General features: G+C 41.0%; 1 protein-coding gene across 1 annotated transcript; it reads left to right on the top strand.

Moving 5' to 3' along the window:
• Nucleotides 1–18,180: 18,180 nt before the first annotated feature.
• Nucleotides 18,181–24,739, top strand: LOC143128130 (serum amyloid P-component-like). Its single transcript, XM_076289795.1, has 4 exons — nucleotides 18,181–18,319; nucleotides 22,587–22,646; nucleotides 22,902–23,272; nucleotides 23,819–24,739. Exons 1-4 carry the CDS (start codon nucleotides 18,220–18,222, stop codon nucleotides 24,182–24,184), a joined length of 897 nt encoding a protein of 298 aa, XP_076145910.1. The 5' UTR covers nucleotides 18,181–18,219; the 3' UTR covers nucleotides 24,185–24,739.
• Nucleotides 24,740–25,299: the final 560 nt, after the last annotated feature.

The raw sequence follows: 25,299 nt of genomic DNA, 5'->3' as shown, positions 1-25,299 counted from the left end.
TTCATAATTCCTAATGTAGGCCTACATACTGAACACATGATGAATTCATAATGAGCTAGAGATTGTCAATATTACTTTAGGTGAATACCTCACTTATTATCACCGCCGCGTCATCTACTTCATCTACTTCTCTACGCCGCGTCATCTACTCCACTTTTTCGTCATCTACTTCCTGAAATTTTGGTCAACGATACCTGGGACACCGAACCACCGGGGCACATGAAATTTGGTGGGTATGTAGCCCCACTAGACTCGCGCTGGGCCCCCCGAAACCCAAAAAATGCAGTTTTTCCTAAATAACTACCTGAACCGTGGCACCGAGGATGAAGACATTTTTATGGTATGTTGGTCTCAAGGGCCCACATCAACCTAGCCCATAATCACTAATTTGTGATTTGCACCCCCCGGTAAAAAATGAAAATGCAATATCATTCTGCTTTAATCGCCCCTCTCTTCAGTTAAGATGTTCAGAACTGCACCACATTTTATGTGTATGATTAACCTGACATTCTCTGGAGGTATGCCAAGTTTCGTAGAATTTCATCCATGGGGGGGTCTAAAAAAATTAAGTTATGTGTACATTTAGTGACTGTACACTCATTGGCCTGTAGATGGTGGTGCACACATATACACACGCACACACACACACAGGCACGCACATACCATCAGTATTGGCAATTAGAACGGCCGATACATAATTACAAATTCAGTAGGATTAAAGAAAAAACAAATATTCATCATAATAATTTGGCTGCATTTCCAGTATTGGCGTCACATAGTCGTTTGTCCACCAGATGGCGCATCGTTGCAGTGAGACGTAATTTTGTTGGAAGTTAATCTAAAGTGGGTTGGAAAGACATAGCTTCCTATAAGGACAAGAGTTTACCGCAGAGAATGTCTAATAAGGGTAGGATGATTTCTGCATGGCATGTAATTCCCATTTCTTCTTGAAGCCGAAATAAATCTGAGAATGTTTATCGGACATGCTTGGTTTTTACTGCAGGTAGGCTACGTTAATCTTAAGTTAATTCTGCTTACTATCTAGGAAAAGGGACAGGTAAAGGAACGCTTCGCTATTCAGCACTTTCAGCAGTTTTTAATTGCTAACAAGACCTACAGGACCTACAGACCCTATCCATATGCAGCCTTTTTTGACCGTTGCTGCCGAATCCGCAGTGCCACACATTGTTCGGGATCCGTGTCAGTCGTTAAAGGCTAATGAAATGGCACTTATATGTCATACTTGGGGATATGTATAAGCTAAATTAAACAGAGAGAGAGTATAAATGTAGCATATGCATTGAAGAGAAAATCAAACAGGGATAGGCCTTACATGTCTCTTAGCACTTTAATATATATATATTTTTAAAAGGCAACACTTGAAATGTATTGAAAATAAATAAATGTATTTAAAAATGTTTTTGAAACATGAAAATAATAATGTGTCAATACCTTTGCAAATTGGTCCTCCTTAAATAGCCTAGCCTGTGATACAAAATTATAGCTTATACACATTCGTATTTATTTTAGGCTATATCATTGTATTGAATACAACATAAGCAGTGGGCACATTGCCCTAGGCCTTTATCATCACATTGTATGATTATTGTTTTTAGGTTATCGTATTTTCACAATATTAAACATCTTGTCATATAGACCATTTTGGACACTGTTTACATCCATCTATATCTATAGATTCATATATCAGTAGCCTACTTTGACACATTGATGATCAACTGTGAGGTAATTATCAATCGGCTATCTATTATCTTTACATATCTGTATCTTTACTATTAGGCCTAGGAAAGACAAAAAACGACATCTATATAGCTACAATCACAACCCAAAGACAGTAATTTCAATTAAATTCTCAATATTTTATTGAGATATTCAGGCACCGTTGCCGGATACCTGGGCAACACACAACAGCCGACGAACTACTTGGAGATAACATGAAGTTTAACGTCTCCTCCTGCCACCCCTCCTGCGCTTACGCATGGCCCTGGGCTTGCGCCTCCTGCGGACGGGGCGGGAAGAGCGTGCTCGTCGTCGTGGCATTGTTGTGTAATGCTGATGATAATTACTGAGTGACAGCGCAGGCCTTTTATACGTTTCAGAAATATGACGTCATCACTTACCTATTTTTTTGGTCTGCTTTAACAAAACTCCTGTGACATCAGTTTCTGCGAGACCATAATGTGGTTGTGCATGGGTCAGTGTGCATTTGATTTGCCATAATATTTCACAAATTTGAAAAATGACTATAGGATAGGCTAGGTTCAACATTGTTAAATTACTTTTCTAACTTTTCCGTTTTTATTGCAAAACAATTATTGCAGGATATGATTCTTTCTCCATTCACAATTATTCCCCATTTTTACAACATTAGAGGAAACAGATTAAAACGATTTATGGCTATCATAATTTAACTTCAGTGATCTCGGCAGCCTACTATGTCTAACGTTAACGTTAAATCCTCCGGGTTGGTCTGATCATTGCCCGTGGACATTTTTCAACCAATTGGACTGAGATGGACTAAGTTAACACGGACTTTCCTTTTTTCTTATTTAGTTATTTTCTTATTTGTTCATTTGTGTTTGTTGTCTGTCTTGTAGGCTATGTTAGGTGTCTCGGGTACGCTGGCGATTACGCCGCTCCCGTCCGGCATCTTTTGTCTTCTGTGTCATTTGTTATTTTGTCAATTTGTTTGTTTATGTTTTGGTTTGTTTGTTTATGTTTTGGTTTGTTTATGTTGTGGCCTATGACGCGTTGTCTTATGTGTCAATGTCTTGTGTGTGGAGCGCTTTGGGTTGCACTCTGTGCATGTGAAATGCGCTATAAAAACTGACTTGACTTGACTTAAAATTCTAGCCCTATTATGTTGGTCATGACAATATTCCATTAGCTCTTTTGTCTTCGATCCCATTCATTCTCTTTTGTTTTGGACACTTTACTTGAGCGCATATCCCAGGAACCTTCTTAATGCAACATCATTCCAAAGCTAAACCTTAGGATGGGCTATGGCCTAATTTTCGAGACATCGAAAGTAATCTACCTTTTGTTTTGTATGATTGGCCTGAATTTTCCTGGATTTCCCGAAAGCGTCTTAAGCCTAAGTAGGTCGTTAAGAGTTTTGCGGACTGTTTCCCAAAACCATCTTAAGATCGTCGTGAAAACACTCGTAAATCTACAAGTGATCCAGAGTACTTGTTACTGGCTAAGAGTGTCTTACAGGTACTTACAGGTACTTCTCACTGAGGTCACCAGCAGAATACAGAAATTACAACTAAGAATATAATTATCCAACTTACATTTAATTTAACATACATACATTTAATGTTCATAATAATGTGATTAAAACGAACAAAAATGAAATTAAGTTATGAATCGAGACATTGGCAGAATAGTTTCTGATTCTCTTTGTCTTTTATTAGGCCTACAAGGTAGAGCAGACTGCAGAGTAAGGAACATGTGGTTTAGCCTCACTCATGTAATCCCCGCTAATGGCATCCCAGGACCATGGCCATCTACAGGGGCGGACGGACCAAAAATCGGCCCTGGCATATTTGGCCCAAGCGGCCCTCAAATCGGTCGGGCACACCTAATTAAATACACAATCTTTGCATTACCCTTAAATATGTATATTTCAACTGTCATGGAGCACTGAAAGTGATGTAGGCCTCATTGGCTATCACCATGGCTATCACTCTGACCATTCAGAGGTAGTCATAGAGCACATGATCTCCATATTCAAGTAGGCTATACAAGCAATTATTAAAGAAGAGGTTCTGCTTGAATTCAAAGTAGGCTATCATTTCAAATTATTCAATAGGCTACATTTAAACTATACAATGCTCAATTGGCAGCAGCACCAAACAATTACTGAAGTCTATGTGTAAATAGCTAAATTACCTAGATTGTCGTAGACATTAATGTAATTTATACCAGCTATCAAGACAACTGAAACAACACGAAATAAACAGCTGTTGCTGGAAATATTTTATTCCTGTAGGCTATAGCCTACTGCTACTACCTACCTACATTGCTGGTACATTTTGGAACAGTATAGCTAGGCTACATGAACTATGTCTTCCAGTAGCCTATAGCCTAGCTTAGTTGGCTTGTGCATGAATAAGACTTGACGTTTTGTAGCCTACATTTCCGTCAGTCCAGTCTTTTAGCCCATCTTTACCATGATAACCCTTCCAAGATAGAACCCTTTTGACACTCTACTTTGAGAGACCAACCACCACTCATGCCATCGATGTTGAATTTTGGGTGTCTGACGTAAACTGATCAATCTGACCAACAATTAACGTCGATTTGATACTCCGGGTTTGCTGTCCGGGTTTGCAAATCCTTCATTTAGAAAATTCATTAGCCTACCATATAATTACATTATCGCAATGAATATCTCATAATAATCATCATCGTCAGCATGGCATGTCACACATAGCCTACCTGCTCCACCACTGAGTTCTTATCATGTAGCCTCAACTAGGCTTTCTCCACCACCTGCTCACTGTCACTCTCCTATGCTTGCTTACATCCTCGTTCAAACTCAACGAACTTCAACATGTTGCTGACATATGCTAGCCTACTTGCAATATTGTATTTTTGAAGCTTCTACATTGGTGTTACTTTTGCACAATTGTCACTACCGGCACCCGCCGCAATTTCGTGTAGGCAACTTCGATTAACTTTTGATGCGCTCACAGAATCCTGGCTCTGAGCCAAAATGGGAGGGGTGGGGCCTGACAGGAGCTGTTATTGGATCAGTCGAGTGTCAATATGGAAATGTAACCAATGGGCCGCTGATTATCCTTCATTTGGGCCGATCATTGTCCAAAATGATTAAATTATATATAGCCTATTCTATCGGCCCAAAAGGTGCGTCGTCCCACCGGGAAAATGCCCGGTATGCCAGATGGCCAGTCCGCCCATGGCCATCTATCAAGCCAAACCTATTTGCTGCACTCAGTAAAACGCTTAATAGTTCTGGAATATCCTCTAATTTGATCAAGTTCGGATCTACACATTAGGCCTAATTCACTTCAATGCGAAATTAGAAAAACTGACATCTAGCCTACGCATCCCCAGCAGGCTATAATTCCACACAGAGACACGAATAATAGTAATTAATTAAGATTAGCCTTGTTGCACCGTTGTCATGTTTTTTGCAAGATGTAGCCTATGACCATATGCCTAACACTCCTAAAACAAAACTTGCGTTGTTTTTAACACATCTCTGTGTCCAGATAGGGACAGCACAGTTTCTGTTGTTTCCATTTTTTATTTGTTACACAATATGTGTTTAAAATATGTGCATTTGTTTTCATTACGTGTTGAAAATATGTGTTGAAAATAACACAACTTTCAACAGAACTATTTTTTAACACATCTCTGTCCAGATAGAGACACATTCGTTTATAAGCTTATAGCCTAGTAGGCGACATCTGTCATGCCTGCTGTTCTTTGCAACTTGTAAGAGTCCCACTGTGTGTGCTGCCTGTCAAGTTTTGGAGTGTCACTGAAGAAGACGTTTGAAGATGAGGGAGAGGTCGAGTAAGAAAGTAAGGAAATGTGTAGGCTTAAATAACATATACCCTAAGCTTACATTTTGACGCACCATATGTTCCCTACTCTGCTCCTACCTTATAACTAATAAAAGATAGCCTACACTTACGACAAAGATAATCTATTCTGCCAATGTGTCATATGGCGAGATTATGGTCTATTTTATTTCATGTTGTGTTTTCATGTGTGTGTTTGGCACTGTTTTCCCTTTTTCTTAATTTGATTTGTTGTTGTTTTGTGATTTATTTTACTATGCATGCATTACTTTAGTGGTTGTTTGACCGTGATTTAGAATGTGGGGCAACGCCCCCGTTTTCTCTTAAGTGCCCGACCACAGGTGATTACGATATGAACAGCTGTTGGTAATTGCCACGCCAATCAGACTGTTTAAAAAAGCGAACGAACTGGAACAGTGTGTCTGAACTCTGCCTGTTGCAGCCCTGTTCCCCACGTTTATTGCTGGGTAGTCGCGAGTGTCTTATTTGGTTGCCACGATCGTATGGATTATTGTCTGCTTGTGTCGAAGCCTGAAGTTTGCTGATGTGCCAGTCCCGCTATCAATCCGTTGGCTGTGTGTCCTCGTCTTCTCCTCTGCTGCGCTAAGATTGCTGCTGTGCTGTCCGGAGCCTGCCTCGTCCGTCCTGGGCCTGTGGTTTTTTGGAGCGCTGTTAAACAGAACTGGGAGCCAGATTCGTCTGCTCCCAGTTTATTGGTGAGTGACGCCCTGTGTCAGGCTATGCTGTCTTCCCTCGTCTGAGGTTAAGATCCACGTCTCATTAAATCGGAGTGCTCCAGACTGTCTGCCGTAGTCATATCCCTATAGCCTATGCATATTCACGAATTGCAGTGATTTAATTTGGTATTGCACGATTGTTGCTCTTCTAGTGTGGTGCTGTGCTTCTGCTGTGTTTGTTATCTATGGAGATACTGGCGGCCTTCTCTTTGTTTGTGTTTGTGTGTTGTGCCGGTGCGTGCGAGTGATTGACAGGTGGCCTGCTGTGCAGACGTCACTGCCTGGTGTGAGACGGACTTGTGTTAGAGGAACCTCTTATGGACTGTGGGCTCCTAGCTACGAACTTCAAGTGGACTTTTGAATCTGTTGTCCGATGTCTAGCTTTTAAGCTTGAGCGAGTGCGTGTGCTTGGTGTAGGCCTACCTCTTTATTATTGTAATCAGAGATTGTAATAAATATATTTTTGTACAAAAAAAGTTGTCTGGGTAAATCTGTTGTGTTGCTCCCACCAAACTCAACGAACTTGTGAGTAAAATATAAGGTTATTTTATATAAGTGTCCCAGCTCTCCAATTGGGTGGCGTAGTCAAGCTACATTGCTTGTATCACAAATGTATCGTTTCATATATTGCATTTTTGTCCGTTTTAATCATATCATTATGAACATTTAAATGTAGGCCTATGCTATGTTGCTAATCTAATTAAGTACAAGTAAATATAATAAAGAATGTTGGATAATTATATTCTTAGTTGTAATTTTCCTGTATGTCCTGCTGGTGACCTAAGTAGGCTACTTGTTAAGATGCTCTTAGACATTGACGAGTACTCTGGACCACTCGTAGATCTGGGAGTGTTTTCACGACGTTCTAACGACGTTCAACGATGATTTCGGGAAACGGTCTGCAAATCTTAAGACGTCCGTAAGAGGGACTTTACCACCTAACTTACGATGCTTATGGGGAACCGGGCACTATTCCATAACAGTTTTCAGAATATACAAACATTTTGGGCCCTAATTCTGTCCGTCTGGTCTAAGTCAATCCATTGATTGCGATGTAAAACAAATATGTATTGTATGTTTGATAATATTGGTGTAAAATTGGCTGTATTTAATTATGTATCCCTACGCAAATCTAAAACCCTCCGTATGGATATTTCTTTGACTTGCACGATAGCATCGGACAGAAAAATAATATGGTTCACGTTTCGATGTAAACTTTACATGGTTGTAGAGTCAGTGCTAGGCCTATGTAAAACTTTGCTGGAGATGAGACGAGTAGACACTGATATCGTTTGTCGACGTTTTAAAACATTTTTAAAACATTAGGCCTACAGCAACAAATATATCTGCAAACCCAGCTCCAAAGGTAAGAAGTACTTATTAATCCAAATAATAAAAACAACAAATTTTAAGAGTAGTCTTGACAGGAGACACGTCTAATCTTCCTGAATCTTCCCTTGAACAGAAGTACAAGAAAGTGAGCAATTTGCGTCCTGTTTTGTTAGTTGTGTGATGACGTCATAATCGACCTCTATGACGTCACAACAATTGCGTATAAATAGAGGTCGAGGACGCAGTATCGGTACACAATCATAAACACAACAATGGCACCACGACGAAAAAGAGCTTCTCGCCCCGTTCGCAGGAGGCGCAGACCTAGGGTGAGTAGGCGCAAGAGGGCTGGCAGGAGGAGGCGTTAAGCTTCACCTGTCCCCTCTGTACCTTCCCCTCAACCCCGAATGAGAGAGGTCTATCGGCCAACATGGTCGATAGTCATTGATCTTTCTAAATAAATAAAAATGGGGTTTAAACCGTATTCACTGTTGTTGAGTTGTTTTAAGATATATTCTAATATCAGACGTTAAAATAATTAAATATTTAACATTTTAAGCTTGGTTCTATCATTCATTAGGCTATTTTTGTTGTTTGTTAGTTCGTCTTGTTGGGGTATTTAACAGACAATTTAGCAGACGCTCTCCAAACGTCCAACAAAACAATTGACTAACTTTGTAGCTCAGTGATGGGCCTATTAAGTTACCTGTCAATAAATACATTATAATTTGTTCCTTCTAATAAACCCCTGTATCTTAGCCTAAGTGGATTATTTCCGAGAATAGGCCTACATATCATTTCTGAAAATAGAATAATATCACTTGAAATCATGTGGATCCTGTAGGCTAGTGGCTTTTTATTGCAGCTATAAGCCGAATCCAACTTTTAGCGAATGGGGCTTTTAGAAGAGGCCTATATTAGTTTCCAAATGTCAGCAATAGCCTCTTCACTACTGCATAACGGGTGCGAAGTACTCTCACATAGGCTAACTTAGCTTTTTAGAGAAACAGTGTTCATATGCTGCTCATGCTTGTCATTAGAGCATAGCCTATGTTTAGCCTATTGAATAACTTGATAGAGAAGACAATTTTGTGGAATAATGCATCATGACATTTGTGAATCAAAATCGATGTGACTCAAAAACAATGTCTGGTTAGCCTATAAGTGACATCACGCTGCCACTTGCTCTGTCTATAGCTGATCATAGTGTTTTGTTTGAACCATAACGTGACTTCCGGAATTCATGCCAGTTTGTCATTTAAAATAGCATAACTTTAAAGACCGACATAAGCCTACAGTAGGCCTATTATCAATATGGTTACCTCTTGTCAAGTAATATTTAAAATTCAACAGTTTATTTGAAAGCACCTACGAGTCTGATCACTGCCTGTAGGCCCTGTTTGATTAGACCATAGACTGTAAAAAATAGACCCCTACGATTCTGAACCCAGTTTCCCGATATCGATGGATGAACCTTACGAAGAACCTTAGAACTATGAACCTTACGACGAACCTTATAGAAAATTCCTTTTTTCAGTGTTTTCCGAACATGCTCATATAGTGAATGTGCCTGCACTGATCTTAAAATGAGGAGCTGTCCACGTTAACAGTTCTGAAATATCAACGTATATGCCATATGTACTTCGGACATAGGCGAAAATATAAAAATGGCATCTGATTAATCATCCTGCGCAAGAGTGTTTTTTTGCGGGTGTTATCATTAAAGACATTTGAAGATGAGGTCGAGTAAGACAGTGAGGAAATGTGTAAATAATATAGACTTAGTGCAGTTTGTCTAAGCTACATGTAACCTATGTTCCTTCATCTTACTTTTTTGTAGTCTACATGTTCCTTGCTCTTGCCTTTTTAATTTAATAAAAGATGGGCTACACTTAGACAAATGAAATCAGAAGCTATTCTACCAATGTCTCGTTTCATAATTTAACTGAAATTATGTCGATTTGAATCACATTTGCGTGCATTTTGCATTTTATAATTCCTTGTTAAGCTAAACGCTGATGCATTAGGCTACAATGAAATATAATAGACATGAGCCGGTTCCCCGATAACTCCCTCTTAGCGCGCTAAGAAGACTCGAAAGATGTATCTTACCAAAGTTGTTTGTTCCTAAGTGTGTTCCCCGAAGTGTCCCTTAGGAAGCTTCTTACACGCTGCCTCTTACGTTCGACGTTACAAAGGCGCTGTCCCAAGTGAAGGTGCTGAATTAGTTGGCATCGATTGCTCAGGAATCGATTTTCAACTTCACACGAAGGTGCATGATGGCGTTAAGAAAGATCTCACTTACTCACCTAACTACAGCAATGTGTAACTTTACTGTAGTTTTCAAATGGCTGTACAAGTACTGTATAGTGCTGTCTTGAGCATGTTCAGGTATAGTGTCACCGAGTTCTGACCTTTTTTGCATTGGAAAACACTAAGAGAACTGTCATAATGAAAACATGACAAAGCCATTTGCCTATCTTGTTTATAAACGATGGTGTCAAGACTTCTCATTTTGATGACACTGACAGTTTCATTGACATGAATACCTGCTTTTGAGGAATGGACTATCCATTTTGAGCAAGTGACGTGCTTTTGCAGGTCATCCACTAGGTTTTGCAGTTTGCACTAATTGTTTTGAGAATTGCACTAACTGCTGTACCAATGTTAATAGTGATGTGAGAAAAGCACCAAAGCGACTGAGATAAACTGTCCGTTTTCATTTCAAACATCATGATTATCACTGTTGATTACCGCGGTGTGGAAACCGTGTGTTTAATCCTTCCCAGCTTCATCCGAGCTTTTGACATAGTAGGCCTGGTATAATGGAACAAAATTGGTCCCCTACTGATTCTTTTGTCTAATTGATTGTTTTACTGTAACTACGTAAGATTCAGATTAGGCTACACCTGATTTTAAAAGGCGGAACTTTTTCACCGCAAAATGTGCACTGTATCATGTAGCCACTCTGCGTCTTTTTATGTTCACGTCCACATTACTGTAAATCCATTCCACTCACGTTATGAGGAGAATACAGTAGCCTAAAGTTTTATTTTGAACACTCACTTTGGTCTCACTTATTGCATCCAAATAACAGAAATGGCAAACTCCAAGTTATGGTAGGGTAAGTTACAGTAAGCTATAAGCACATAGCCAATTAAACATGAAGAAAAAAGTGAACAGGACACTTTTTGAAACTATTTCAGCTTGTGTAGGCCTATCAACGCTTTCTGAACATAGTGAACACACTTTTAGAAATACCGTGATAATACCGAAAACTGTGATAATTTTGGTCACTATAACCAGTGTTCGAATTACCATAGGGCCCGGTAGTGCCCAGCAGGGGCGATTCTAGACCTAGAGCTTTGCTGGGGCACAGGCCCCCAACTCCCAATACATAAAAAAAATTAAATAAATAACTGTGCGCGCAATATGAAATAAATGGCTAGCCTGATTTGGACCATCACATATCTCCCCTAGGCTCCCCCGACATCCTCCTCCATACTCTGAATAGTTTTACGTCTAGCCCCCATCATGTTCTCATCCGTTTCTTGCCTGTCTCTCTCCTCCTCCTCCCCCTGCCTGGTACTGGACTGCCCAGCCTGTGCTCTTTCTCCCCTCTCTTTTCCCTCTCTTCGACCTTCTTCTCCTCCTTCTCCTCCTCCAGCACTCTCTCACTCAATTGTTGTAGCAGCCACTATCCAGCAACATCCAAACACATAGGCATAAGGCCTATACTCACTGCATTAATTTAATAGGCTTTCCTACTAACACAAGGGAAGCTTATTTTTAGTCAAAATTGAGATATACTTCCCTCCCAGGCAAGGGTCCTATAGACATCCTGGCAATACTGCAGTTCTTTGTAGCTTAAATAGCCTACTAAAGCCTTCATACTGACTTTTGGTGATCATTTGCAAACGTAGCCTATAATAATTTACACAGATGGCTATCTGATTCTGTGTATTATTATAGGCTACATTTGCAAATGCAGCAAACTTATTTGAGTTTGCCATTAAATCATTGATCAAATCACAGCACTGGCTATTACCAGCATAAAGGTTAATGTTACCGTTAATGTGGGCAAAATTATCATACCTCCCTCATCCTCCTCACTGTTCCTCTCCCTCTGCCTCTGTTCAGGAAGAATTTTATGATGTCCATCTCTATATAGTTTATCAGAAGGCTGTGTTTAGTTTTACAGTAGGACAGCTTAACAAACAGTATAGGCTACTTTTACAGGACTCTTTCTACAGTATAGTATAAATCGTTGTTAATTGACCGATCCCAAGCCCCGCCCCCTTTTACTATGTCACAATGAGGACTTCGGAGGACCTCGGTCAATTTTGAATTTTCTAGTGTCCGTTCTGTATGACAATAGGCTACGCCAGTTATGCGAAGGCTATAATGCTTCTTTTGCGAGTAGCCTAAGAAACTAAATAACTAAAGAGCTCAAAAAGGTTCAAAGATAAGCCTGAGATACTTGTAGAAGTGACATCCGATATCTGACCGTGTGAAACGTTAACACATATAGGCCTAACTTTGGATAGGCTGCTACTTTTCAGTAAAGAAATCTGAGTGTGTACGAAAATGTTCCCTTTATTTGTGTTCATAACTACACACAAAAACATAACTAAATCTGGTTTCCACTGATGAAACGACAACATAAGCCTACGCAAAAAAAAATATACCTACCTTGCAGGAACTGAACTCGCACATTCATACGATTGGAAGCCGCGCAAAAGGCTACACCTTCAATCACGTATCGCCTTACACACATCAAGAACATACTTTTAGCTTTGCTACATTGCCATGTTTAACTTGGGATAGAAGACTGTTGACAGAAATAGGCTAATGATAATTTTTTCAACAAACGCAATACTAGCCTAGCCTACTGCGATGCATTATTGATGGCTGAACGAGAGATAGACAATGTCTTCTAAAGATCGAATCATGTGCTGAATCAAAACTATGCCATGCTATTCAAAACGAGGCTATGCAGTCTCGAAATCGCCAATATTAGACCTAGCCTACTACATTGCCCACGTTTAAATTAATTATAGCATAATGATGAAGTCTAGTGCAAGACAAACCACGTCTGCAAAATGCTATCCTATCATGCGTGGTATGGGTTTGAACTCGGAGTGGGTTCTTTTCAATACACTTGTATCATGTTTATTTGAACTCTTCCTTATAAAGCAGCCATTCAAAATAATAAGTAGACTCTCGGCCTACCGAAGAGAAGCTTCTCTCCACCTCCCCAACATGAGCTGCTTAACAGGCTAGTCACTCTCCCAAGTTGCGTGAACTTGGATCTGCAGCACTTGGTCCCGTCTTACTAATCCTCGAAATATGGTTAGATTTTGTTATGGACACGTCAACACCATATGTTCGCACAGACCTGTTTATTGAATCAGAGTCACATCTGCAGCAAATAAGGTAAACTACCTGCTCGGGATAACGTGCTAATTGTTTATCCAGTTAACATGCATCCCATTAGGATCCACGACACCGGATTTTTTTGTCCTCAATTTGTGGTGTTCCACCTCGTTGATGACAGCGGACATTGTGAATGTGTCCTTCTGCATACTGAAGGCCTTTCTGACCTCTGTTTTTTGAATATATCAATATTACTTGACGCCCAGAAATCCATACACTGTTGCACTAGGCTAAATGGGGGTGCTGCGTCCCCATGTTGAACACGCGTTCTCGCACACTTTCCTGCAAACTTGTCCGACTTAGCAACAGTAACTATGGGACTGACAATGGGAGGAGGGGCTTGGGATCGGTCAATTGTCCGCATGTGTGCATGCAGCCTACGCATGGTGAGTGAGAGAGCACAAGCTGGTAAACTGTTGCTAAGGCTACAATGACGCTAAGCATTGAAAAACAGATGCTAGTTATGTGCAACACTCTCTAACAGCGATCAACTTGTCATTTTTTCTGTCAAACAAGTTGTGAATTTTAGGGGACGACTTACTCTGTGCTCAAAGTGATGTAATGAGCTCCAGCTGATTCCACAGTGTATGTGTGTGCAGTACAACGAAACACTCGGAAGAATCATGTGAACGATTTTCATTGGTTGTTGCGTTCAATCTTACCCAGCTACAGAGATGCTATTTCCTGATTGGCTATTATGGCCCCTTTCTTTATTCCTTGTTTTTTTTTTTATTGGCTGGTAAGTGACAGGCTCGAGCCATGAGTAAAGCAGACACGGAGATGCGCTCATGAATGCCGTTTCCAGCTAGAGCCGCGCTAGAATTTTACTGGGGCACTGGAGACTTTTACTAAGGCACGTGCCCCAGTGAATAAGGTCTAGTGACGCCCCTGGTGCCCAGCCCCCTTAGTTCTGGCCAGGGCACTACTAGTTCTGCTCGAAATCACTGTCAGAGGGGGCCCACTCATTCATTGTCAAGTTGCCAACCCGTAACTATGATAATCTACATTTTCCCCGTTGGTTGCAATGTGTATTTCCCCCACAGACTGCAGGGGCACTGCTCCGCATAATAGCCCCCTGTCCTGTCCGATCTCACCCTCCTCTGAATCGAGTTGTTATTAATTTTGCTAGAGCGTTGTTAGCGATTGAGCAATTAGCAGCAGTGGAAAAAGTTAAAAGGAATGTATGTCGAGGAGTATCGGGACTTTAAAATGCAAGGGGCAAGGGAAGGGTCCTGCCTGAAGAAACTCGTCATCGCAGGCAACACGTTTTTACCTAGCCTACTTAGGCAGAATGCGAGAGAGGATTCTCTGCGCTTAATGACGTTGATGACAAAGCCAGAAATTGTTTAAGGGAGCGCAGCTTAAATGCGCTTCTTTTTCTGAGCATCAATGCGCCTCCCCTGGTCCAGTTCAACCCTAGCCATTCGTGAAATCATGGCTCAAGGCTGGGCATCGTCCATCAACTGCGTGGAAAACGGGGAAAAAATGCCCAGAAAGAGACCAATAGGCCACTTTGGGACTATCTCCAGTAGGCTTAGCCGAGATATGATAAAGACCGCTGTTTTGCGTTAACTTTAAGTTTTTTCAGTTGTGCAATGTTCAGTTGTGCACGTAAAATATTTGACAATTAGCTTTGCTCAGATTCATTTTTGGCAATAGCCTTTATTATTAGGCTGAATTTCATAATGTGATATATTGTAGGCTACTACATGTGAGGTAGGTGCTCCTAGTGGATAAAATGTGATACAGTTAAGTAAAGGGTGTCTCTACTTGCATCAATTTAGGGACATACGTTTCTAATGGATGCCCCTGCAGTGAGAAATATGTGGTAGGTGTCCTTACACTTGAGGTGCCCTTACACTTGAGGTTCCCTACAGGTGCCTTTCTGATGGAAGAAAAAAAAACTCCTGAAGCGCCCTTGCAATGGAAAGGAACAAATCCCAGTCAATGAGAAATGAGAAGTCTTCCTTACCATGTGAGGACCTCTAGAGAAGGTTTTCCCAAAGGCATGACATGAGTCTACGGTGCCACCAATGTCTTTTTTTGTGTTTCTGCACTGCACTGCACTGCAGACCCTCACCCCTATCTCACAACGGAAAATAAAGTGAAACTCCAAGTGAAATTCCAAAATATGAATTCTGATCTGTATAATTATATTTTATTTTACAATCATTTATTTTATGGTCTCACACGGGTAATGTGATGTGTCTTAATTGGGCCCCTCATCATATACCATGGGCTATTATTCACCCCTGATATCTGAATAGCCCTTTTTTCAAGATGCCTATATATATGTTAATGGTTATGTCATATTGTAAATTTCAATCTGTCATTTCTTTCCACAAAACCAGTCAGAAGTTATCATTTATCGTTTATAATGCTTTACACATCATAACCTTTTGTGTGAGGTTGGGACCCAATGTTGTGGTGCCCTTTTTCTTTTTTCGCCCCTGCCCTTCAAGAAGCACACCACTGCTTTCTGGTCTGCAGTGACCCTTTTTGTACTGTTGAGTTTTGGTCATGCTCTTTTAAATAGTAAAACATGTTTCACAGGCTAAATCTATGTGAAAACCAAGGAATTACAGAAATAACTGTAAACCTGTTTACTCAGAAAGTGTTAAGATATAGAATAGCATATATGAATATCTAATTATAATAGGCCAGGGAGATGCAGAGCCAGGTTTAGTAAACATATTCCAGAATAAACACACAGCATGATTATCCTTGGAAGAGTAATAGGCTATTTGGATACAAAAGGTTGTGAAAGTTTAAGTTAAGTAAATAAATAAAACAAATATATAAACACAATTAATGGAAATAATGGAAGGTAATGGAAATAATGGAAGTTTTTCAAAGTTTAAGTGTAAAGTTCTCAAAGTTTAAGTTCAGGGTTTTCCGTGACTCCAAATCCTTTCCTACAGCACTGTTGAGTGGGTTAGTGATCAAAGTAATGAAAAATGAATTAGGCAGAATCTTATATCTTCAGCAGACACTAATCTTTGTTGTTCTAACTCTTACTCAGTTTCAATGGATCCAAAAGAAACCCCTGAACAATGTTGGTCTTTCAGCGACGACAGGGTTACTTGGTTGCACTCATGTAGATGATCAAAATGAAAAATATTGTTTGGACCATCCGGTCATTCTTCATTTAGACAGTTACGCTTGATAATGTCTTGAAATCCCTAAAAAGATGTCTATGACATGTGCATATTCCAGTCTTACTCAAAACTGCACCGATTGACGTCCCAAACGAAAATGTACACTCATTATCATCCCTAGGTTGTTGTTAGACCAGAGTTTCCCTTTACTGTAATGCTGCTGAGACTGTCCCTTTTCAAGTCAAGTCAAGTTTATTTATATAGCACATTTCATACACAGAGGTCATTCAATGTGTAACAAATAAAAGCATTCTCATTCCCTTTTTCTATTTTTCTGGGATTCTGTTATTCTGTTTTTTATGCTTACATCAGTTCCCGTAGATCCTCCTTGTGGTTACATCATTTCGTACATGAACCCTATGTCAGTCTACAGGATTGTGTAATCAAAAATTCAAGAATTTCCTGGTTTGGTGTCTATTTTCTCTACTGCTATTGGTTCTCTCTTCCCAGATCTGTCTTGATGTATGTGTGTGTTGGCAAGCTCCATTATTTGGGCGGGTTACTAAGATCCCATACTTCCTTTCTTTACAAAACAGATGAGCTTCTGAATATGGCTGGCCAATGTTTAAACAGTCGGTTATATGTCAGGTCATACAGTTTATTACAGGGACAAAAATGCATTTCCAGCTTTAAAAAGCAGATAACATTCCTGATTTGTCAACCAATAAATAGGTTAAGAAAATAACAGAAAATAACAGTATGCTGGAAGAGATGGATACCAGTTTTATCTTGATGCTCGTTACCTCATTGTAGTGGTAATAGTAGTAGCCGTGTAGTCACTGCATCTTCCTCGAAAATACACACAAACACACACACAGTGATGTTTCTTGTTTTCATAATTCTCTCAGAGAACCAGTGAACTTTCACCTTCCCATTATCAGAATCACAATTGCGTAAAACAAACAAGGAATTTGACTTCTTTGCTCTCAAAGTACAACACTCACTTAACACTCACTCAACATATAAGAATAAAGAATAAAAAAACATAAACGAATACAAAGCAGAACAGTAAGAATGGAATGAAGAGCAGTAGAATATGTAAGGGATAATGCCCGACGAGGTGTCCATTATCAGAAATAAATGGACGACGCGGAGGCGTGAACGCAGAGGACGGTTGCTTCCGCGAAGTCCATTTATTTCTTATAATGGATGCATCAAACTTTTTTTTTACCAGATCTACTTCATAGGTGTAGTATATCACTTTTTAAACGACACCCTTTTCAACCTAGACCATGGTATAAGGCTATGTATAAGTATAATTACAGTATGTCCATTTGCAATAAATAGAACACTATGGGTGGGATGTGGCAGTACAATTGCACTCTTGTATCATTGCAAAGCAATACAGAATGGTCCCTTTGCTATGAATTGTTATGGAAACATTTGTAGAGGTTTATTCAGTGATAGCCTCTCAAAGACAACATCATAGTTGATTGGTAGGGTTTCCGAGCATTTTCCACACAAGTAGTTCATTTTTACTGACTGGCCTCCATCTAGTTGTTGATCTTAAATTCAAGTGGTCTGCATTCCAGAGGAGCCCAGAGAGGAGGATGGGAAGTCAACACTCTCAAGAGTTTGGGAAAAACAAATGTAAATCACCACTCACCATAGCCAAGCATGAACCCACAAAACACCCCACACACTCTGAATGTGTCCTATTTCATATCAGAATTGTGAAAGGAAAAATGTGTTTGTATTCACTTTTGAGTTTTGTAGACCTATTTACTTTTTGTGTAAGGTATTTAATGCCTGTCTCACTTCCCAACTCTGACTTTTAGAGTACATAAAAATACTGAGGTCATGGGCCGTATGCCTATCCTCCTCCCACTAGTAATACAAGCCAGTCTTACTTCCCACATTTGCACTGAACAGATGGCCAGATAGCCCCCCCACATTTACAGAGAAACGAAACTCCAGCTAAAGACAAACAAAACTATTCAGAGATCTGTCTAGGAGTCAGTTGACAGCGAGGACACATGAACAATGGCTCTCTCTCTGGCCTCCATGTTATGGTTGGTGCTCATACTAGTGGCCTCCTCCAGCAACAGCACCCCTACTGCCACTACTTGGCCTACTACGACAGGTAGGCTCGGTCTTGTATTCATTTTTTGGCATGAAACAACAGATGACTGGTTGCTCTGTAATGCAAAGTGCAGTAATACTGAAAGGCTATAAAGAAGTCAGGTAATGGAGGAAAGCAAAGTGTTTCAAGAAGAAGGGACTGCAGGCACTCCACTCCTATTACCAAACGTAAGGACACTGCAATAGAGGAAGGGAATCTTACTGCCTTTATTGTCATCTTTATTGTAATGGCTAAATCCAGACCAACAGTGGTTGAACCATGTTGGCATTTTTAATTTGGTAAAGGGGACATAGCCTATTTGTTAATACATTTTCTAAATTCATACATTTGTAAAAATGTATTTTATTTGGACATTGGGATAATTGTCTTCCTTTAATTTCTTGAAGCTGACATAAGCCTATAACAATCGGAATTTCTTCTCACAGGTCTTTCTCTCTCTCTCTCTCTCTCACACACACACACACACACAAATCTTCACACAAAGCTATAAAGGCATCTTCAATAGCAATATGTTCACATTTTATTGTGATTTGGCATCCAAAGCCCTTGTGGCTTAGTAAGTCACAGCCCTAACTACACAGTCTGCTGGAGTACTTCTCACTCATAAGTAAGGGTGAAGTACTGTAAGGGTCAATGAAAGACAACGTTGACAACGGGAAACATCCCCATGTCAGGATGTGGGTTGAACTAACCATTTTTGAGGAACTGTCTTCCTTTTAGCGTGTGCATGCACACACACACACACATTGACACCTCTATATTTTCAATGCCTGTTTATAAAAATAATAGGTTACACTTTACTTTACTCCTGGACTATCTACAGATGCTCAGATTCTAAACATATAAATCTGTGACACTCTGTTAATGTAACCTGTGTTGAGTTGAATCATGTGGCTCTGCCCTGCACTCTCGGACTCTCGGATGGGGAGTCGAGCGTGCTAGAAATCCAGCTAAAAGGCCAGGCTGCTAGCTCTCTCATCGGCACGACTCTTAAGGCGTCGGGAGGGAGGTTTACACAATGTACATACTGCACAGCTACAGACCAGCTGGCTACCGTGACATGCACAGGTTGTTAAACAACATTCTAAAAAGTGAATTTGAATTTCAACAAACCATCTGTAAAGTCTCTGTAGGTGAACTATCCAGGTAAAGTGTTACCAAAAATATATGTGTAAGCACCTGTAAAAGCTGACGATTTAATAACCTTTACTGTATTAACTCCATTGACCAGCATGCTTTGTGTTTTAAATGTTCATGTTGGGAAATGAGCTATAAGGCCCTTTCACACTGGCAAAATTGCCGCGATTTTATGTACCAGAATCGCGGAACGAGTGTCCCTTTCACATAGACCGAGGCGGAACGGCGGGACAAAGGGTCTCGCCAAATTTACTACCAAGCCCCCTAGACATTTTGCCGAGTTTTTTCGTTCCGCCACCAGTGTGAATGGGTCAAGGCGGAAAGGGGGAACGTGGGCGTGGGAAGGGGACGTGGGCAGGGGTGTCTAGTGACGCTACCTATGCAACCCACCACCGGGAGATTTAAAAACACACACAGCTGATCAGAACGAAGAAGAACAACAACAAGGAGAAAGAAAACATGGCACACTAGGGAGACCAAGAAATCCGGACGCTCCTTGCCCTTAGGGGAGAAGATGAGATGAGGCGCCACATGAACGGGACAGTAAAGGATGGTCCTATATTGGAAAGACTTGCCGGAAAACTCCGCGACCTCGGCTATGCACGGGACAAGATGCAGGTCACCAGCCAATTAAAAAGCCTGCAAAAAATTCAACAGCGTCAATGACCACAACGGCAGAAGTGGCAGGGGGAGACTGGATTGGCCATATTTTGACCTCTGTTGTGCGATTTGGGGGAGCAGCCACTAGGCCAACCCTGTCGCTCTTCAGAGCAGCATGGAGGCAACACCTGCATCCCCAGCATCCAGTGTCTGTTCTGGCGCCGACACCAGCACCAGCGATTCCAACACCGAAAGCCAACAATCAGCCACCGATAACCAACCAGGTAAATTCGTAGGCCTACTCATTTTCGCAATTGCAGGCCATAACATTCCCCTGTGTGTTTCACCGATTTGTTTGCCTATGAAACAACCCGACTAAGTATCCAAAGGGACATGCAGTCGCAGTCTTCCCTTATGCGGGACATGATTGCAAGAATACCAGCTCCTGTACCAGAGCACAGCACCCCACGCCACTACCGTGCACCTGCTGCAGCGTCCTACCACTCTCCTCCGCCACCATTCCCCAGCTTCCACACATGGACGAGTCACACAACGGGCCGTCTGCGTCTTATCAGCAGCTGGACTGATCATATTGTTGTTTTTGATTTTGCGGTTTTTAAAAAAAAATTTAGCACTGCATATTTTGCAGTTATAGGGCTCTATTTTTGGTATGGATGGTATTTTTTGTATGTTTGTAAATAGTTATAATACACTGTTGCACTGATGTTTCATTTTGCACTTGTAAATAGTTAATGTTTGTAAATAGTTATAATATGCCTACATTGCACTGTTGGATGTTTCATTTTGCACTTGTAAATAGTTCAAGCACATTTCTTTCTATTACAACATTTATAGTTTAATCTTCCTGTGTACTTCACTCATTTACATTCGCCAGACTTCACAAATACAGCCTAAGTCCGCGGTTATTCAAATGTGTACGTCTAATCGGTGAAATCACACTTCTTATTGTAATGCTTAATGCATTGTATACCGATTGCTTTGGTAACTGCACCTGTTTAGAATATTGTGGACTTTAATGCTAGGAATGCCTGCTGTATTGTTCGAGGACAGGCGATAATGCTCTTGAACAAGAGTAGGTATTGTAATGCTTAATGCAACTGCTCCCTGCTTCTCTTCAATTTCTCATCCAAATTACTTTTTATTGTCCGAAGACGTTGCTCGCAAGATGAATCCGATTCTATCGAAGCATAGCACTGCACGATGATGCAAAGCAACTTCAATTGCATCTGCAAGGTAGGCCTACTAAAGATGTGGGCAGCAGCTAGCCAAAGTGTTGTCAGTTTTCCCGCCATGGTTTTGAAAATTACACACCTGCTGCATCTAAAGGGTGCATAAGGCCCACGCATATCAGTCTACACGCCCCTATTGCACGTCACGTTTAAATTTGCTAGCTGGTCCCACCCATAGGTCCTGTCTCCTGGCTCCCCAAATCGTCGGGACTTGTGAACAGATCAGCAGGCCGGCAAATTTTCACCTCGTTTTCAGACACACGTTGCGGCAAAAAGACGTCTCCTCTTCCCGCAAATTTTGCGTAATCTCTGTGTGAAAGGGCCTTTAGAGTACTAACAGTGACGGTTGATAAAGCAGTAAATTTGCCTAATCTGTTCTGATTACATAACGTTATTACTGTCAACCGGGGTGGCTTCGGACACTTTTTTTTTTTTTTTAAATGGGGGGGTTATTTTATTATATGATTAATACTATTTTTGTGATTTGTGTAGCCTATTGTGATTTAATTTGAGTTGTGTATTGTACTCTCTTCCATACTGGTAACTGTTTGGCTTAAGCTAACGTGTTGGCTAACCATTAGCTGTTAACACCTTAACGTCTGTTAACCTTAACGTTAACGTTCGGTTTTATCCTGTTCCCCTTAACTTAGCCTACGAGTTACATTTGTCAGCTTTTGGGTTGTCACGTTTACGACGTGGCTTTTATTATTAAATAAATATTTGATTATTACATTTCATTATACTTCGGGTGTATTGGCAATTCCTTTTTGCATTAACTGCATTCACCACTAGTCAAGTCAAGTTTATTAATATAGCGCATTTCATACACAGAGGTCATTCAATGTACTTTACATAAACAAAACCAAACAATAATAACGAATAAAAGCATAGAAGGGCAATATAGTCAAAGAATAGTTCAAAAAGGTAAAGATCATAATAAAAAGAAAACATAAAACACACAAGGTAAAATCATTTAAAAATAGAGAATGATTAAAAACAATGACACAGGGTAGAATAATTAAATAAAAAAATAAAGACAGATTCAGAAATTATAACTCAGTGCAGTTAGCAGAAAGCATCTGAGAACAGTTTGGTCTTAAGTCTAGATCTAGGATCCTGTTTGCGCCATTGTTTTATGTATTGTAACGAGTGCCTGTGCACACCCGTTAAGAAGGGGTTACACATGTATATAAATACTGATGGTTGATTGCATGGGGGACTTCCCAAAGGGTAATTTTATGGTTTGTAATGTAATCCACATTGTTCCTATTAAAACACAGATTGGAGATGGACATCCTCACAGTCGTGGTACTGGACATCAAGCCCTTCCCCAGGTCGAGGTAACAAAAAATAAGTCACATACAAACACACACTCCTAACCAGTATAATTTTCAATGTGTACATGTGTATGCTTATTCATATGTTCCCAAGAGTGTGTATTTGCGTGTATGAGATCATTATGTGTTCATTATAATATTATATCTTAAGCCACATTTGTTATTTTTAGATACAGTATAATAGCTGTACATTATGATAATTGATACTGTATGTATGTATGTTTGTTTGTGTGTGTTTGTGTGTGTTGCTGTGCACAGACCTGACTGGCCGCATGTTCAGTGTGATGTCTGGGAGTGTAGTCACATTCCGCGGCTTCCCCCGTTACCAAGACACCCGGGCGTTCACTGTCTGCCTGCGCATCATCAGTGAATCTGTGCCCGGTACTGCCCTCTTCACCATGACCATGAGCAACAGCGCAACCCTGACCGTGAGGTCGACAGCCGACTCGGGGTACGAGCTGACGGTGGGCCAGGCGTCCAAGACCCTCTACCCCGTAGCGGAGGTGCCCTCATTTGGGAAGCTCTATCCCTGGACCAGCCTGTGTGCCACCTGGGACTCTGCCACAGGCATGACCCAGATGTGGAAGGACGGGAAGATGAGTGTCAGGAAAGGCATGTGGAGGAGTCAGGTGAGAGAAACACACACACACACACACACACACACACACTGTATATGTGGAGAAACATACACACACACACACACAGTGTGGAGAAACACACACACACACAGTATATGTGGAGAAACACACACACACAGTATATGTGGAGAAACACACACACACACACAGTATATGTGGAGAAACACACACACACACACACACACACACACACACACACACACACACACACACACACACACACAGTATATGTGGAGAAACACACACACAGTATATGTGGAGAAACACACACACACACACACACACACACACACACACACACACAGTATATGTGGAGAAACACACACACACACACAGTATATGTGGAGAAACATACACACACACACACACACACAGTATATGTGGAGAAACACACACACACACACAGTATATGTGGAGAAACATACACACACACACAGTATATGTGGAGAAACATGTGCTCACGTTCATCTTCACGGTGACAGTCGCCATTTGTGTCAAACTGTAACAGAGTTCATCTCTGTTGCCTCTGCTTTGCAGTCGTTCTATGGCCCACCTGCAATGACCCTGTCAGGGTTCGAAGGTCAGGTGACGGACATTCACGTCTGGGACAAGGCCCTCCCCCTCTCCAGCCTGCGCTCCTACAACCAGGGCTGGGGCTATCCCTCTGGAAACCTGCTGAGCTGGCGAGAGGCTAGCTACACCTCCCAGGGTTACGCGGTCCTGGAGGATGCCTATAGCAGTCAGGTGGCGCTTGGAAAAGAAGATCGCACTGGGAAGCCGCAGAGGAGGCACTGGAAGAAGCATGGGAAGCTGGGATATGTAGTCCAGGAGGGGCCGGAGAGTGAACAACGTTGTCTGGGTCTGCGGAAGCGCTGTGGGAAGAGGCAGGAGCTGCTGGAGTGAGGAGCACTGCAGGATCTGGAAGCTTCCGCAGTCATATTTAATCAGTCAATTTAGCAATTATTCAACTACGGTGCTGTCAAATTCACCATTTATACTTTACATTGATTATGTATTGTATCAATTAAATTTAACTTGCTTTTGATAATCTCAATGTTCCTCTATATTTCTAATACAGAGAACTTCACACAGAATCTAGGTATTTTTAAAATCGAACCACGTTAATAAGCGCTTTGGGTTGCACTCTGTGCATATAAAAATGTGCTAGATAAACGTGACTTGACTTGACTTAACTAAATCACTGTGATAGTATTCAAGTAAAAAATAAAACTCTGCTTGTCCTCCTAGGTTGTTTTTTCTGTCATTATGTAAGGACTTTCACACTTTCACACTAGAGCGTGTTCGGAAGAAAGAGGACATATATGGCTGTATAATGTGTGCATGTATGGATGGTGTTAATTTACCCCTCCTTGTAGGCTACTACTGCAACTGTGGCACAAGAATTTTGCTGTATTGCAAAGTATATGCAACAATAAAAACTTCAAACTTGTAACTAGACGATAGACTACAATCTTTTCGGCTCTGAATCTTTTAGCATCACCTGCTATTATGGAAATGTATTACGCACGCACAGGACGCACACTCAGTGTCGGCGTCGCTTCGGTCTGTTCCGACTTCCGAGGCACTTTTTTGACCGACCCAGGGAGACGGGAGCCGACTGATCAGTCCGACTGCTTCTCTGCCGACGGTCAGCTGTCGGCTTGGTTTGTCCCGGCCTTAACGGCACGTTTCCAATGAATAAATGCTCAAGGCTGGATGTGCAAACAGTCCGCTGCCAAGCAAAGACACATTCTAAAATAAGGAAGCATAAACTAATGACGGGATTGCACAAAAGCAAAAGCAACTGCATCAAACACGATGTCAATTTACAAGCGAGAAAGCTTACCTTGCATTAGAACGATGAAATAGACCTGAGCAATAGCCTAAATCAAGCTCCAGCAAGGCCCAACCAAGCTGCCTGCAAGCCACCCAAACACGGAAGCTAGATCTTCCAGCGAAAATGGGAAAACGGAAGACGCTCAGTCAGCTGATACCTGGCTGTATAAATATACTCCACA

The sequence above is a fragment of the Alosa pseudoharengus genome, unplaced genomic scaffold, assembly GCF_046254945.1.
Source record: "Alosa pseudoharengus isolate Yale_2024_CS ecotype anadromous, Long Island Sound unplaced genomic scaffold, YU_APseudo_1.1 YU_APseudo_1.1_scf_17, whole genome shotgun sequence".
Lineage (NCBI taxonomy): Eukaryota > Metazoa > Chordata > Actinopteri > Clupeiformes > Clupeidae > Alosa > Alosa pseudoharengus.
Note: the sequence above shows the minus strand (reverse complement) of the source record. Positions and strands in the feature narration are given on the sequence as shown.